Source organism: Camelus ferus, chromosome 23 (assembly GCF_009834535.1).
Source record: "Camelus ferus isolate YT-003-E chromosome 23, BCGSAC_Cfer_1.0, whole genome shotgun sequence".
Classification (NCBI taxonomy): Eukaryota; Metazoa; Chordata; class Mammalia; order Artiodactyla; family Camelidae; genus Camelus; species Camelus ferus.
In genome coordinates, this window is record NC_045718.1 from 30,658,163 (window position 1) to 30,675,844 (window position 17,682).

General features: G+C 34.6%; 1 protein-coding gene across 1 annotated transcript in view; it reads right to left on the minus strand.

Moving 5' to 3' along the window:
- The window catches only part of DNAH14 (dynein axonemal heavy chain 14), a 259,414-nt gene that overhangs the window by 153,544 nt on the left and 88,188 nt on the right, over positions 1–17,682 (minus strand). The window contains exons 26-33 of the mRNA XM_032466614.1: positions 14,368–14,455; positions 10,929–11,182; positions 6,574–6,805; positions 5,838–5,891; positions 4,138–4,283; positions 2,522–2,590; positions 1,714–1,900; positions 798–874 (exon numbers count right to left, since the gene is read on the minus strand). Coding sequence (XP_032322505.1) covers positions 798–874; positions 1,714–1,900; positions 2,522–2,590; positions 4,138–4,283; positions 5,838–5,891; positions 6,574–6,805; positions 10,929–11,182; positions 14,368–14,455 — 1,107 coding nt within the window. The remainder of the gene's footprint in view (positions 1–797; positions 875–1,713; positions 1,901–2,521; positions 2,591–4,137; positions 4,284–5,837; positions 5,892–6,573; positions 6,806–10,928; positions 11,183–14,367; positions 14,456–17,682) is intronic.

Here is a 17,682-nt window from a genome sequence, read left to right on the forward strand (position 1 = left end):
TTATTTAGTTTTCAACAACATTCATTAACAATCTATTCTTGCTTCCTGATTTATGATGTACGAAATGCCAAAAGCATACAGTCCTATTTCTGGACTTTCTATTCTGTCCCAACCATTTGCCTTTCTACTCATAAGCCAGTATCACAATGCTTTAATTATTAAAGATTCATGTATTAATATTTAAGGAGTTATTTCTCCTTCATTGCTTTTATTTTTCTAGTTAGTCTCAATTCTTTATTTTTCTATATAAACTTTAGGATTAGTGTACCTAAAGACAAACAAACAATATCTTTTGGTATCATCACTGAGATGTATTTCCATTCATAAATTAGAGTATTTAAATCTTTATGATGTTAAGTCCTTTAAGATGTTATGATATTAAATATGTGGTGCATTATTTCACTTACTCACCCTTTCAGTTGTGTCATTCAGCCATGTTTTAATGTTTTCTTCATATGGGTTCTACACATTTGTCATATTCATATAGGTTTTATGGTTCTCATTAAAGTATTGCTCTTTTAGCTAGAGTCTTTTACTCCAGTATATCTTTTATTATGTAAAATAAGGCACTTTTTTTTTTTTTTAAAAGAATATGCTCTTTTGGGGAAATGTACCCATGGATTTTGTACACTTTTTTCTTCCTCTTCTTTCGTCTTTTAATAACCTCTACCACGTTTTACGATGACACTCTTGGAGCTTCCTATTTTATCTTGTCATCATTACTTAAAATTTCACAAAATATTTTCCCAGTATTGTATAACTCCTTGACCTAACACTCAATTCAAAATTCAACTGACCATTTAAAGTCCCGTTTCTTCTTTCCGGCCATTACTAAAACTGTCTTCAGAGACCTCAGGCCAAACTCATAATGATCCTATCAAATAAAATATTTGAGTCATTAAGCTTCTGAAGGAAAAATGGAACAATCTGCAAATAAATGCATATAGTATGTAGTTAAATCACGTATAGTATATAGTCATTTATGCTATGAAGAGAAGCAGTCAAGAAATCCTCAATTCTGCTTCTGATGCTGTCACTTCTCTCCCAAATTGGTGCTTCTGAAAGTCTCCTTCTTAAAAGAAAAGTTAACAACTATTAAAGGAGTTAAAAACTGTCAGTATTTGAATTAAATTTTCCCTGAAATGTTCAACTGAACTGAAGTAACATTGTAAAGAGGAGCACTTTGGAGATAATGTGGTTAGCTGTCCAAACCATTCTGGGTTATAAACAAATACTCATTAAGCTGGCATATCCGAGAACAGTAATTTTCAAAGTAGGGTACTCAGATCAGCAGCATCAGGAACACTTGAGAACTTGTTAGAAATGCAAATTCTCAAGCCCCACCTCAGACAATTAGAAAGTTGGTGGTAAGGTCCAGCAATTTGTGTTTTAACAAGTCCTCCAAATTATTCTGATGCACAATAAAGTGTAGGAGTCACTGCTCTAGATGTTAACTTCCTTGTATGGAGAAAATAGCTTATAATTTAAGATACCAGAGACTCTATTCCTCTCTCCAGATCAGATCTTAGAGGAAAGGCTTGGAAATTTGACTGATTTACATATTGCCTTACATACAGGTTGGGTCAGGGACTTGAAATGCAGATAGGAATTTTAGTTTCGTTATTTCCCCAGGTCATTCCTGGACCAATATCTAAAAAGTTTTATTTAAAGCTTCATATAATCACCTTTATTTTGAGAAAAGCAGTTTGTTACCTGTTTTGAGAGTTGTTTGCTAGCTAATTCGTAAATGCTAACTAGCTTTCCAGACAATGATTTTGCAGATTTGAAACCAACGGAAAAGAGCATTACTTCAGCAATCATCTGATAATGGGGAGCCAACATTGCCACTGGGCGAAATAGAGATTTTAAGTTATCCGGGAGTTCTACTCGACCTTTGTACCTTAAGAGGATAAGAAAAACAAAGAAACAAAAAACCCACCATTTTTCCAGTTTTCAAATGAGAACCACATAATTTTCCCTCAAATGGTAATTCTATTGCCTATGTGATCTTTATTTGAAAACAAGTTTACAAGATGGTTTCTACTATACTTTTCATCTCACAGAGCTTCCTAGTCTATGTTCTTTTCTTCCTGTGCTTCCTCCCACAATCCACCTCACATAAGCTCCTTCTGATTCCCTCGACAATCACAGCATCTTACCAACAGATATTTATTGAGTCTGCCCAGCCTCCACTCTCTGTAACCACCATATTGTTATTTCTTCTGTCACTGTCGCTAGATTTTCTGCCTATATCCTCTTTGTGACAAACCACTAACCTCTTCCTTTCTCTCTGGCTATTCATGAAGTGGAAATGTCCCTTCATCAGAAGCTTAATGTGATATCACCCATATAGATAAGTACATGTAGCTATTTATAAATGGTGTGGATAGTAGAGGGGTTCAGAGGTGTGGTGGAGGGCGAATGATAGATACGCAATCTCAGCCAACTCCACCTATGGATAAGACTTAAGAAAAGGATTTTCACCTGTGTCCACTCCTACCACAGATTAATTGATACTTACCCAGGATTCATGGTGACAAATACTGCACAAGACATATTGATACGAATTTCTTTTCCTTCCAGTACAAACCTACAAGACATTACAGTATTCATTATTAAGAAAACTGTTTTCTCATTGAAAGTTCAAGATTTGCAGATAGTAACTACTATATATGAAATGGACAAACAACAAGTTTATACTGTATAGCACAGGGAACTATACTCAATATCTTGTAGTAACCTACAATGAAAAAGAATATGAAAACAAAGATATGTATGTATATGTATGAAATATGCTGTACACCAGAAATTGACACAACATTGTGAACTGACTGTACTTCAATTAAAAAAAAAGTTTTCTCTAAGCTTAAGTATGTTAAGACTACAAGGGAAATTGGGAACTTTCCTAAAACTGTGTTACAATTAAATTCAAACAGAGCTGGAAAAAAAAACAATAGTAAGAGGGGAAAGAAGAGGCCCTTTATGTCAAATTTGTGAGCCCTGCTGGGATTCAGATTTATCTGATCACGCCTGAAGACATCTGAAAAGCTTTGTGAAGCTTGAGGTAGGATGGTACACATCTGAATGAACTCATTTACAAAGAGAAAAGAACCTGAAGAGAGATCTCTGCCTGGATGACACAGTGGAACACAGAATGGCCACAGCAGAGAGCCCCTGCTTTACCATGAAACACAGCCCACCCCTAACCCCAAATTAAATAATTTTGGAAACAATGTGAAATAGAACCCTTGGCATGGACAGTGTCATGCTGTTGGCACCAGTGGTGGAGAGAAATCTTCTAGTGATTTCATGGACAACTGATACCACTGAAGATGGTCAAACAGGAAAAGAAGAACAATTGGGACAAAACCTGAGGACTCCCTGGACATAACTGAGGAAAACTCTACAGAAGCTGAGATGTGGTTATTGGTGTAGTATGGGTTACTGTGACCCCAGTTATATCCACAGACTTGTAAGGCCTCATAATATTGAGAGCAAAGCCAGGAGTGCCTATTAGTTTGAGTTAGAAATATTAGATTGTAATTGAAATTTTAAACCCACAAATCCAATTATGCCCATAAAGTAAATCACGTAAGTTTCTGAATTTATCTGAAGAGAAAAAAAATTGTTTTTGCTTGTATAAGAAACATTAGTAATCTTAACATACAAATATTGTTATTACAGGATTTTTCAATAATAGTACATTAATTCAGAGTAATAGGATAAGAAGGGGCCTCAAGAATGTGGTCACTATAACTTTTTTTTTTAATATGTAGATTTTTTCAAATGAAATATCTTAAGATGAAAAGATACTAAGAGAATTTAAATTCAAAAAGAAAAGTAACCAGAACCTATTTTCATCATTGTCCTGGTAGCTGAGGCCATCGATCCAAGCTTGGGCCAAGTCTGGGTACCTCCAAGTTAGCATGAAAGTTAATGATATATATTTTCACATTATTTGCCAAGCAAAGAAAACATTCAAGTTAAGTGCATCCCTTTTGGTCTGTGCTTAGGAACAAAACAACAAAAGAAACAAACCTAAACACTTACTGTAGAAAAAATTTTAATAATAATTAACTGAACAGTAAATGTAGATCAAATTTCCATTCCAAAGGTACAAACATATTCAACAAATACCTGACAGAATAGCTGTCTTTTGCAGCCTTAATCGTTAGGATCTGTGAGGCAATCACTGAGAGAACTTCCACATCAATTCGATTGAACTCATTGAAACAACACCAAGCTCCTGACTCAACTAGTCCAAAGAAGAATTTCCCCATTATCTTAAAAAAAATTGATTACTGAAATTATTATACAGGAGAAAATTTTTACTGGGATATTAATTTCTGCAAGTTCTTCCCATTTTACCCAAACCAAGCAAACACCATTTGCATGCCAACCCCCCCCCACCCCCCAGCAGTTTTGTAGAGCTGAAAGCAGCTATTTACTCTTAGACCAGTCAACTACTCTGCCTGTCTTGTGTAAAAGCCTAATCACGCAGTAGCATCCCTGTGATGCTTATAGGGAACGAGAGGCAGGGCCATGTTACATTCACACAATTTAGCATTCCCTGGCTGCCATTTTCCTCACAGAACCACACACTGGCGGAAAGAGTCTTTCCAGCAGATGTTGTAAAGTGTCTTAAGGAACTGGCTCCTCTTTTGCTGTCAGACCAAGACTCAAGGGTCAATGGTGGGTTCCTGGTGGGTAATGCAGATTACTGAATTAATTTAAGAAGAGAGGTGGATTCCGGACCAGGCAGGAGTGGGACCAGCTCTTGTTAGGTGTTGCAGAAAGGGGGAAGAAGCCGGAATGGGAAAGAGCTCCTCTGGCCCACAAGCATACAAAAGTTGGCTCCTCCCACTCATTGCAGGAATCAGGTCTTGTCCTTATTTAAAATTTAGCTATTTTGTTTATCATGAGATTTATTGGCATTCATTTTGATTCTTAAAAAAAAATATTCATTCAAATACAATTTATCTTGATATAGTGGATTTTTGGATCCCCTTTAACCTTTGCTTAGCAAGCAAGAGCTTCATTCACTTTACCCTAGTCCCAGTCCTGCTGGGCCCCATGGGAAGGTAGATTCCAGGGAGGAGGTAGAGGCTCTTTGGTAAGTGTTTTAAGAATAATAATTCAATCAACTTATTTAGATTTACTGATATTTTTAATATGCTATGAGAATACAAATTATAAATGCATGATCTCAGAGGCAATGTGCTTTGAGCTACAAATGAAATGACAGCAGTAAAATGTAAAAGGTTTGGACTTAACATGCAAAACAATAAATTGGAGTGTTTTGAAACTGAGTAAATTTGTAACAGGCATAGAAGTACATGAAGTTTTAATAAATATTTCAGAATGTTATATGTCTTAGATAATGTGCAATCAAAACAAATTAAGGCTGATATAAAATTGTAATCATCTATATAAACTGTGACTCAAATTTTTGTGTTAATCATAATAGCCTCCTTATTCTTATTACATTTTGAATAAAAAAAAGCATAGAATTAGAATTTATAAATTTATATTAATGAAGTCATACTCTTAATTTTTTATATATTCATGTTCCATATCAATATTGTTTAGAAAGATCCCTCTGTTAAAAAGTTTGAAAATCACTGTCTTAAGTAGTTCAGTTGAATAAAAGCAAAATGTGTAAAGTTTTTTAATTACATTCTAAGTTTCTCTTCTGTCAGTTTAAAAGAATTAATAGCACTTATAGTTCTATTCATACTGAATGTCTAAGATAAATATTTTTCTTATTCTTTTGATCCTCAATGAATTATTTTTTATGTGTACAATATTTTTGTTGAGTATATATGAATAAACTTTACCTTATAATCCAAATCCTCAAAACAGTTGAAGACTACACAATGTTTGCCTAAGGACTGGGAAACAAAAATAATACTTTAATATATTTCTTGAATTATGACACAAAATACTAATGTTAAAACTTCTGGGGTAATAAAATGTCTTTAATCTTTCAAGAAAACTTTTGCAATATAAAGATGAATTAAATACCAAGTTTTGAAATTCACAAAACTCAATAAAGTATAAACGCACATATACTGTTATAGGTTAGTTGATTAGTACATGATGCCTCAAGGTCAGATTTTCTAACACACCAACAAATAAACTAAGCAAAAACATTTCAGTGATGTCATAAACTATACCCTTTGCTTTCATCAGTTGCTTCTTTCTGTTCTTTTCTTACACACAAACACACACACACACAGACACACACAGCTGTTAATTACAAAGACTAGACAAAAGTCTATATATGGGGCTCAACATAAACGAATCACCCCTACAGGAAAGGAAAGGGGGACAAAACTATAATTCACACATTAGTTAGTATAGTGGTATTCCAAGTAAACACAAAGCATATGTTGACTCACTAAGATCTCAAGTCCCAGTATACAGTAAGCATTCAAAATTAACTGATGAATTGTACGAATTAATGAATGTGTTATATGAACATCTTAATAACAGGAGTGGTGTAAACTTAGGTACTGTTGAAGTTTGTATCACTAAAAATAAGTTTTTATTTTGGATACAGAAACTACTTACTTTTGCTAGATCTTTGACACTCTCAGTTTTTCCTGTGCCGGCTGGACCAGCAGGGCAGCCTCCTAGATTCAAGTGTAGTGCCACAGTGAGAGTTAGCCAGCATCTGTCAGTAAGAGGCGTAATAACCAATCTTGGGGTACAGCCCAAGTACTCATAGCCATAAGTAAAGCTGGCATCTCCTTGAGATACATAACACAACTTTTGTTTTTCATTCCATTTATATTGCAAATGTCTGAAAACAATATTTTAAATGCTTATATTATTTGGGAAAATTTATTTTAAAATTTTTTTCATATGCAGAAATGTAAGATTAAAATGGAGTACTGATTAAAAACATAAAAATCACATTAAAATCAAATGAAAAAAGTGATGGATAATTCATCAATTACTATATTAGACATGAAATATTAGAATCTGGAAGACTACGAACATGAGCACTCTTCCCGATGAGGAAAGAGGCCTTGCTGAATTATGCTGCTTTGGTGTGATGGTCAGCATAAATGAAGGATTTATATAGGAAACATTTCTATGAAGGTTTTACAGTTTCCATAAGAATGCGGTTTAAGACATTATTTGTTATAGCCATAATCATTTCTATGTAACTTGTACTTTGGTGAAATTGTATTTATCTTTTAAAATTTTCTTTTAAATTTTATACAATTTTTAAGGTTACTTCCCATTTACAGTTATTACAAAATATTGGCTATATTCCCCATGTTGTACAATACATCCTTTAGCCTATCTTACACTCAATAGGTTATGCCCCCTACCCCTCCCACCCTGATAGTACCCTTCCCCTCCCTCTCCCCACTGGTAATCACTACTTCACTTTACCTGTATGTTTCTTTTTTGTTATATACACTAGTTTGTTTGATTTTTTAGATTCCACATATAAGTGATATTATACAGTATCTGTCTTTCTCTGACTTATTTCACTTAGCATAATGCCCTCCAAATCCATCCATGTTGCTACAAATGGCAACATTTGGGGTGCAGGAATCTTTTTGAATTGGTGTTTTTGGAGGTATACCCAGGAGTGGAATGACTGAATTGTATGACAGTTTTATTCTTTTTAGTTTTTTGAGAAACCTCCATACCGTTTTTTCAGTGGCCGCACCAATTTACATTGCTACCAACACTGTTCGAGGGTTCCCTTTTCTCCACATCTTTGCCAACATTTGTTATTTGTGTTCTGTTTCATGGTAGCCATACTGACAGATGTGAGGTGACATCTCATGATGGTTTTGATTTTCACTTCCCTGATGATTAGCTATGCTGAGCATCTTTTCATGTGCCTGTTGGCTATCTGCATTTACTCTTTAGAATAATGTCTATTCAGTTCTTCTACCTATTTTTTAATCAGGTTGTTTGTTTTTTCTGATTTTGAGTTATATGAGCTGCTTATGTATGTTAGATATTAATCCCTTATTGGTCATATCATTTGCAAATATTTTCTTCCATTCAGTAGGCTGTCTTTTCATTTTGTCCATGGTTTCCTTTGTTGTGCAAAAGCTTTAAAGTTTAATTAGGCCCTGTTTGAATATTTAATAATATTAAATCTTCCCATCCATGAACATGATATATCTTTCCATCCATTTTTGTTGTCTTCAGTTTCTTTCATCAGTGTCTTATAGTTTTCAGAGTACAAGTCTTTTGCCTTCTCAGGTAGGTTTATTCCTAGTTATTTTATTCTTTTTGATGTGATGTTGAATGGGACTGTTTCCTTAATTTCTCTGATAGTTTGATGTAAGTGTATAAAGACGCAACTGATTTTTGAATGTTGATTTTGCACCTTGCTGTCTTTAATTAGTACTAACAATTTTTGGTGGAGTCTTTAGGATTTTCTGTGTATAATAATATCATGTTATCTGCAAATAGTAACAGTTGTCCTTCTTTTCTGATTTAGGTGACTTTTATTTCTTTTTCTTGCTTGATTGTTCTGACTAGGATTTCCAGTACTATGTTGAATAGACGTGGCAAGAGTGGGCATCCTTGTTTTGTTCCTGATCTTACAAGAAAAGCTTCCAGCTTCTCCTTGTTGAGTATGATGTTGGCTGTGGGCTTGTCATACATGGGCTTTATTATGTTGAGGTACATTCCCTCTTTATCCAGTTTGAGCTTTTTTTTAAAGTCATGGATGGATGTTGAATTTTGTCAAATGTTTTTTCTGTATCTATTTCAAGATCATATAATTTTTCCTTCATTTTGTTAATGTGGCATATCACATTGATTCATTTGGGTATACTGAAGCATTCCTGGCATAAGCCCACTTGATCATGGTGTATGATCAGGGAAAGACTGGGAGACGGGCATTTCTTTTCATTCCTTCAGCACTGAGCCTGGGGGAATAGCCACTGCTAGTCCTTGCCAACTTGTTAGTAACTGTTTCTTTGTTTGTTATAGTCCAGTATGTCTTGTGGATGCAAGCCCAGTTGGCTTTCAGAGCTAATTGTTTTGCGAACTCATCCTTCAGGTGGAAGTCTTAAAAGTTGGGGTGCTAGATGTTGGATCCAAACTCATTGCTCTTCAGAGAAAAGCTGGGAGTTGAGTTTCCTAATGACGATATGTCACTGTGCTAGGGGTGGGGTTTATGGTGAGAGTGTGTCCTAGCCTTTTCTACTCATTTTGACATGGATTTTATCTAGTTTGTCCAAAGTTAGGAACCACTCAGCTAGTTTCTGCAACTTTTTCAAAAGGAGTTGCTTTGTGGTGAGCTGTAGATTAGGTGTGTCTGTGGAATAGGTGAGTTCAGGAGCTTGTTATGTTGCCATCATGGGCTGGAACCCTGGTATGCCTTCCTGACTGTATTTTATGTGCTGACTTAATTCAAAGCAGAAATATCAAAGGATATTTTTGGAAAGAATTTTTCATAGTTCCTTTTATTAATTTTTAGGTTCAAAGTAGCTTAATAAATAATTTTGTCTTAATGACTTAATAGCTTGTTTAAATTACACAAATAAGTTAAAAGAAGAACACGTTCATTTCATCCCTAAATAACTGCAGGGACGTGCGTGCCTGCTGTGTACTGCACAGCTTCTCAAACCCTGAAATTAGACTGGATGATGCCAACCTTGTTTCCTGTGCCACGTTAATTTTCACACAGTACTTACTTTTTATCAGGGTCACTGCCAAAAACCTAGCTTTGTAAGGATAAGAAGTCACTGAAAGGTTGTAGCATGATCTAATATTTCCATTGTGAACTACTTCAAAATACTAGTTTGCTTGGTGTCTGACAGATGTTGTATATCCCTATAAGTTCCTCAAAAGTTCAAAATATCTTGCAGCACCCTGTGAGTTCCCTATGGTGCCTTGGGACACCTTGGCACATCTTGGAACACTACTTGGGAACTATAGCCCTTGAATCATGATACATTCACATTAGAATCTATTCTAATAAGATTCTAATTAGAATCTTCTCTTTTCTAGTTTACTTTTCCATATATGTTCTTACCCTTTCATTTTCACTTTGCAGGGTGATGGGTCATAAACATGGCATATTTCTTTGCCAATTAAGAACGTATATAGTTACACTTCAGTAAAACAAACACGTGAATATATATAAAACATAAAATATTCTGATAAAATATACTTGACAGTGGTGACAGTCAAATGCATCAGCCTATTTCCACTCTTTCCCTAGAGTTTAAAGGAAATTGTCATACCTAAAATAAGGAAATTTATGCTAGTACAGAATTGCTTAAAAAATAAAGACTTTTCTTGAGAATCAAAGACCTTATGCAGGCAGGACAGTTGCTTTCCTATGAACAGAGAAAACTTTAGGGAGAAAAATTAATTCAGAGTTTGAAACTTCACATTTATGATAGGAATCTTATGCTTGATCTCCTTGTCAAAGTCAGTGGCTTTGTTTTTCTCTACTTTCATATTTGTATATGAAATATTACATGCATGTGAATAGATACTAATTGACTCTGGATAGGAAGAAGGGAATTCTGAGTTAGAGAATTGGCTGGAATTGTTCTCTGATTTATTTCCCAGCTTAGTCTGTTCCCAAATTGACAGCATATAGGGGAAAGAAGAGGTCTGAAACAGAACTTCTCTTACTACCAACTGAAAACTGCCATCTAGCTAAATGGTGAAAGCGAAAATGCAGCTATAAGAGCGTAGTCAGGAAGATAAAGCAAAAAGAAGTTAAAATGAAGGAGAAGGACAGTGGAAAAGAGAAAGAAGAAAGCACAGAAATACAGTACTCAAATTGGAGCAATTTGCTTAGAATTTTTGTATATTCCAAAAATTAAAACTCAGGTTTGACAAAGTTTGAGGTAGAGAGTTAATTTACCTAGAGACAGGCATGTGAGAAGTTATTTTATGTAGAATATTAATTTAGATTTACCTACCTTGTCCACTCAAAATCCTCTGCATTGAAAATACCTTTAAGTAGTAAATCTCTCACTATGTCTCTGCAGTGAACATAAAGGGTAAGCAAAGCTCCTAGCACAGTTTTTGTCCGAGAGTTACTAGCATCCAGCACTACCAGCTCTGCAGCCTCCTCTAGATGACGTAACATACCCGCATGGACTTTTTCCACCTCTTCTCTTGAATGAGAACTCATAAAACTTTTGATACAATCATTATAAAACATGATCTGACTCTGAAAAAATAAGATATAAAAATAATATTTGAAGCATAAATTCTGTAAATTAAAACATGTTTTCATGAGGTGTATGTGGTGTGTGTATGTTTATGTGTGAGTGCATCTGCGTGTGTGTAGAAGAGACTTCTTACACATTTGCGTATATTTGAGAGTTAGAGACTGAATTTTGATTAATGCTTGTGGAGGCCTTATTCTTTAATAAATGGAAGATATATTTATCATCGATGTTTATGCTTTCTAAATCTTGTATTCTTAATCCATCATCACTTTGGCTAAGTAATAACCTGGGGACAGTAATAATGGTAGGAAACTCCAAGATGAAATTAGTACTGTTTTCTCACTTGGACTCAGAAGTACTATGCCTAGAATATGTTAAGCTTGTAATCAGGGTTTTTAGAAACTTTATATAACATCTATCATTTGATACATCTTTTGACATTCTTCCCATATATACTAGAGCTATTTTAAGAAGGCTACTGGATTAATGACAGATTGACATGGCACTTAATGGAAAGAGCTATGTCAGGAGGCTCATAGGTTTCTGGCCTGTAATTAGGTGAATTGTGATTCCAATCACTAAGATATTACCAATTGTGATTCCAATCACTAAGATATTACTAAGATTATTGAAGGAAAAACATGTTGTAGGTGAAGGGGCAAATGAGTTCATTTTGTGATATACTGAATTTGAAGTACCTAAGAAACATGTAATAGAGCTATAAAGAAAAAAATACAGGAATAATTAGCATAGAGGTAATATGTATAGTGGTAAGATGTTTTTTTTTTCCAGAGCAAGATAAGAGGGTATAGGATGGGAAACCTGATGTATCATTCAGTACTTCGGCTGCATGCAACAGAAACTAACTCTGACTTTCTAAGGATGTTGTAGACTTTCAACAGCAGATCAATAGGAGGTTACAGATGAGGCTTGAGAAGTAAGCAGGAGCAAGAGTCTGGGCCAGGCATCAAGAACCACAGTCAAGGTCACGGTAGAGCCTGGTAGAAAGTCACTGTAGTCCATTTTTGAGATATTTAAGATTCACAGCCTCAGGAGAGAACATTCAATTGGCTCAGTCTCGTTTGTAGGCTGCCTCAGTGAAGGCTGAAGGAGGATTTGGATCTGGTAAGGTAGACTGGATCTGGTAGAGCCAGATTTTTATTTATTTATATAGATAAATAGAGGGGAATTCTCAATTACTATAGTTTGGTTAAATCCACATTGAAATTCTCTTAGTAGCCAATGCATGTAGTCATCTCATCATTCCCATTCCTTTAGGTGTCTACTCAGAGACGGCTCCTAGTCACATTATATTTGCAGACATACAAGAGAAAAGGAAGCTGTAAATTGCATACTGGGATGAGAAATTAGCAGTAGAGAGGATAGACATGGGAAAAACAAAAGTATGTTCAATGATTGAAGCTGAAATCTATCATGAAGTGTTTCTGGAAACAGAATACAGACTTCTTCTAACTGTTAAGCATGTTTGGAAGACCAGGGATCTGGGAAAGACCTTTTATTAGTAAAGCAGATTTGACATTTGAATGCCTGGTAAACCACAGAAATATGCACATTGATTCCTTATAATTTTATTGCCTTCATAAGCAACAGCTTAAAAAAGTCCTTAGCTTAAGATCTGAGAGTATTTTATCAATATTCAGGCAAGTGGGTAACAAAGGGGACTAAGGAGATTTGATAATCGTAATTTTGTCCACAATCCCAGGTTATCTTAGCAAAGACTTGAAAATTATTAGGTAAAGTAAAAAAGATGTGAAATTCTTTTAAAGTTTAATAGAGAACTACGAGGTCAAGTATGCTTTAAAATACTTGGTAATGGTAGTTCACGGCAATATGGTTTCTACCTTCATAACTCTAGGAAAACTACTGTCATCAAAATTCATGTTGATCCTCATAACTGACAGACAATGACATTTTCAGACCTCTCTAGAGCATTTAAAGATGATGACCACTCATCTTTTCTAGGGAAAAGTCAAACAAAAAAGTCCCTCTCTCCTCCCTTAGCTTCCATGAAAACTCATAATTTCCTTTCTTTTTCTTTTTTTTTTCTTTTAGCTACTCTTTTTCAGTCATGGATTCCCCTTCCCTTGTCTGGTCTTTAAACGTTGATGTTCCGAGGGTCTTTCCTTGTCCTTCTTCTCTTATTCTACACATTCTTCAGGGGAAATTCCACTACACTCTTGGTTTACATACTAAGTCTTCTAGTAGTTCAACCACCTCCAAAAAACTGCCTGTTTTGGCTTTCTTGATAGGACACAATCCTAGTTTTTCTTCTTTTTCTTTTTGACTTCTAGAAAAGCAATAATTAGCATTAGGAAATATGCATATGGTAGGCAGAACAATGGCTCCCTTCAAAGAGCTCCCTGTGCTAATCCCCAGAACTTGTGAATATGTTACCTTACATGGCAAAAGGTTGATAAAATTAAGGGCATGAGATGGAGAGGTCATTCTGGATTTTTTGAGTAGGCCCAATGCAATCACATACTATACCCTTAAAACTGGAGAACTTTTTCTGCTTCTGCACAGAGGGAGATATGACTATAGAAGAAGGGTCAAAGAGAGGCAACACTGAAGATGAAGGAAAGGATCATGTGTGAGGTGAACGTGATAACCACTACACTGTGGAAACTTGACTGGGGAAAGGATCATGAACCAAAGAATTCCAGAAGCTGGAAAAAGACAAGGAAATGGATTCTCCCCTAGAACCTTCAGAAAGGAATATCATTCTCCTGACATCTGGAATTTTGCCCTGTGAGACCTGTGTTGTCCTTCTAACTTACAAACTTTAATATAATAAATTTGTGTTCTCTTAAGCAATTAAGTGTGTAAGTAACTTTTTAATGACAGCAGTAGAAAATGAATACAATGCAATATAGTGATATCCCTAGGAAAATGATTTATGGTTTACTTTCATTCAACATTTTATTATGAAAAAACTTAAAACCATGGAGAATTGAAGGAATTGTAAAATAAATATCCATATACCTATCACCTGCAATTCTAAAATGAACTTTCTGCTATATTTACTTTATCACATATCCATCCATCTGTCCATCTTGTTTTTTGATACAGTTCAAAGTAAGCTACATATATCAGTATCCTTCATAATGCGTTATTTGAATTGGTTAAAAATAAATACTTGTATATCAAAGTAGAATTAACTTACCACAGTGAGTACCACTTGTCCTGGATGAGATACCACCCATAGGGAAAATTTTTGGTAGTACCAGTCTTCAACTCCTTGACTTACAAATCTATAAACAATAACAACAAAAATTTATAACACTTGTATCTAATCGTTGATTGTGGCCATTTAATGATTAAACATGATAAAACTACAGGAGCATCTTCCTTTAGGTCTCTGATTTTTCTGTTTTAATTTAGGTATATATATGGGGCCAAATAGAGATAATGGAGCTTTAATTCATGCATAATGAAATGTTCCTTAAACTCCTCTTTACCGTCATCTGCACTTTTCCAATGAGACCACTGAGTTTCTGGGATGGTAAAGCTATATTAAACTAGAAGATGACACCTATTAGCTTTGAATTTCTAATACTATCAGTGACAAAAATCAGTATTTGAAATAATTTCTATAAAACTGAATATTGGGCTGAAACAACCAGGTGAATTTTAACAGTAAAATCTTATATTTAATTTTAAAAAATAATTATAATTTAGCTATTAAAAATAATGGAGAAAATAGGATTTCTGAAAAATATCCCCATTTTAATTTAAGATCAAAGTAAATATGCACCAACAGTATGTTTTCATATTGTTATGGTGCTGCTTCTGTATAGAAGTTTTAAGTTTCTGTAGTTAAACTGTTCAATCTTTTGCTTTACATTTTATCTGACATCATGCCTTAGAAATTCTTAACACTAAATTTCATTTATTTTCTTTATGCTTACATAACTTCATTTTTTAACTTATCAGTCTTAAATTTAAATATTTTAAACGAATATTGATTCTTCAAATTTTGCTGCAACTGCAATCTATTTTTATTATTTTCTTATCAGTGCCACTGAGAAATATATTTATAATAATTTTTTATATATTTCAAAGTAATATCAGTAGGCAATGCATCTTTCATCCATTAAAACGACCTTTTATTTTGTTTAATGGCTTTGTTTTCTTTTTGTTTACTGTTCCATGAAATATCTTTACTATGTTTTTTATAACTTTTAGTGCATTGCTGTATCTCTCAAACAGCATATAGTTATATTTCTCTTTTGACAACATTTTCTTCTAATTGAGATCAGTAAGAGAGGGCTTTCTAAATAGGGAAACCAATGGACCTCTGCCTCCATACTGAGTGGCTGGTAGCCATTCAGAATGAAAACTCAGAGAAGTGCTTGGTGGAGTTCTCTTAGGTTTGGGGCTGGATGGAGAAGCAGAGTTAAGCCTGAAATAACTCCACATACCCTAAAAGGCAACAAAAAAGAGAGAGATGCTTTCTGAAAAAATTACTTGGAGATATATACAGCAAAATGAGAATAAAATTTTAAATGTGAGACCTATGAAACACTAATGAATGAAAACAAAACCAACCAAAAAATTTACTCAGCCTGGATAATTATTGATCCATAAATAGGGAGCTATCAGCAATTTGGAATAAAATTCTAAACAATTACAAAACAGAGGAGTTGATGGGAGGAAATTAAGAAGTGACACATGCTCTTTGAGGGTAAATTGGAGCTATTTACTATAGGCTTTGATAAAACCATGTTTCACTAAGTGTATTAAAATCAATAAAGTACTCACTAGAAAAAAGAAAGTACGTGTAACTTTATCACTGCTACACCAAAAGAGATGAATAAACTCAATCTAACAATAGTAAGTGAAAAAAAAACCCAAACCAAAAGCCTGGACAATTAGAAAACAGCAGGAGTCCAAATGTGATGGTAATCAAAATAAACGTTGAAAGGCAGTTTATCAGTCAGCAGGAGATAGCACATTCATAAGGTTACTTGAAGAGAGTTTAATGAAGTGACTGCAGAGAGGAGGGCAGGGTTAAGGGACCAACCCAGGGCTGGTGAAGCACCAGGGCCTAGCAACAGGGGGCAGCTACCATGCGAAGGCCTGAAGGAGTAAGGGGAGCAATATCGCTGAAATCTGGTGAGGGCTGGAGACTGTGGAGAAGAGCAACCTGTTAAAAGCTGTGGCTTTAGGTAAAGAAACAGATTTTGCCAAAACTGAGTAAGACAGGCAGGTAGCCTCACATTTGCCCTACCCAATCGGAACCTGGAAGGCTAGAAAGGAATCCAGGTTACACAATCAATGGACATGAGTGTCCCAACTGGACACAAGACAAAAAAGAGCAGAGGATAGATTTTCTGCAAGTACAGATTAACCAGCACTGACAACAAGCACTTTGATATTGGTCAAAAGTAAAACAAAATAAAAGCAAGAATTAAAATGCATTCTTGATTTAAGGAATATTAGCATGACATAAGAATGTTAAAAGTAACATTGTGATACAAATGTTTGTGATCATGGAAACAGGTATAACAAGTTACTAATATTTAACAAAGTAGCATATAAGCAAAAAATATTAACTGGTTAAATATCGATATAGTGACTAAAGGTACACTCTACTAAGAAGGTTTATATATAACAACATAGCATCAAAATATATGATAGATGCTAAAAATAAAAAAGAAATTGATGAATCCACAAAAAGTAGGAAGTGTTTAACACAGTTTTCTTAGGAAATAAAGTTAAAGGCCAACAATTGAATAAGAAAATCAAAGAAAATTCAACATAAGGAACATTATTCATGTAATTCATGACATCCACAAAGGCAAAAGTGTATGAATTTCTCAACAGATTCATAAAAACATCCTTATTAAAAATTTCACAAACTAGGAACAGAATAAAACTCTTGACTTTGATATAGGTAGGGTATATTCCAGAGACCTAAGCATCATAAATGGTGAAACATTAGAAGCTTTCCCAATAAAATTAGGAACAAAAGAAGGATGCTCACGATCATCTATACTTTTCAACATTGTACAAAATTTGTCATCCTAAAACAACATGAAAAGAAAATGACATTTCTAAAAGAATGCAAAGAAAGAGACAGGACTATCATTATTAGCAAGTGATAAAGACTGTCCAACCCAAAAAAACCCAAAGCAACAACTGAAACTCTGCTTGTCTCTCAAATGCCCAGATGCATTTTTCAAGCTTCCCTGCCTACAGAAGTAGCCCCCTCACATGTAAGATTACATGTGGTTCTTATCACATCACCCCAGGAGTAAGAATCAGAGCAAAGAAAAGCCACTGTGGTTATTTATGTAAGTAAACAATAATCTGCTCTGCTATCTGGAGACCTATGTTGGCATTCATGATAATATTAATAAATATAGATATTAAAACTTAAAGACTAAATAGCCTTTCTATAACCAATAGTAAATATTTGGAAATGTGAAAGATTGGTCTAGTCAAATAAGTTTTAAAACTTCACACTCTGAGGCTC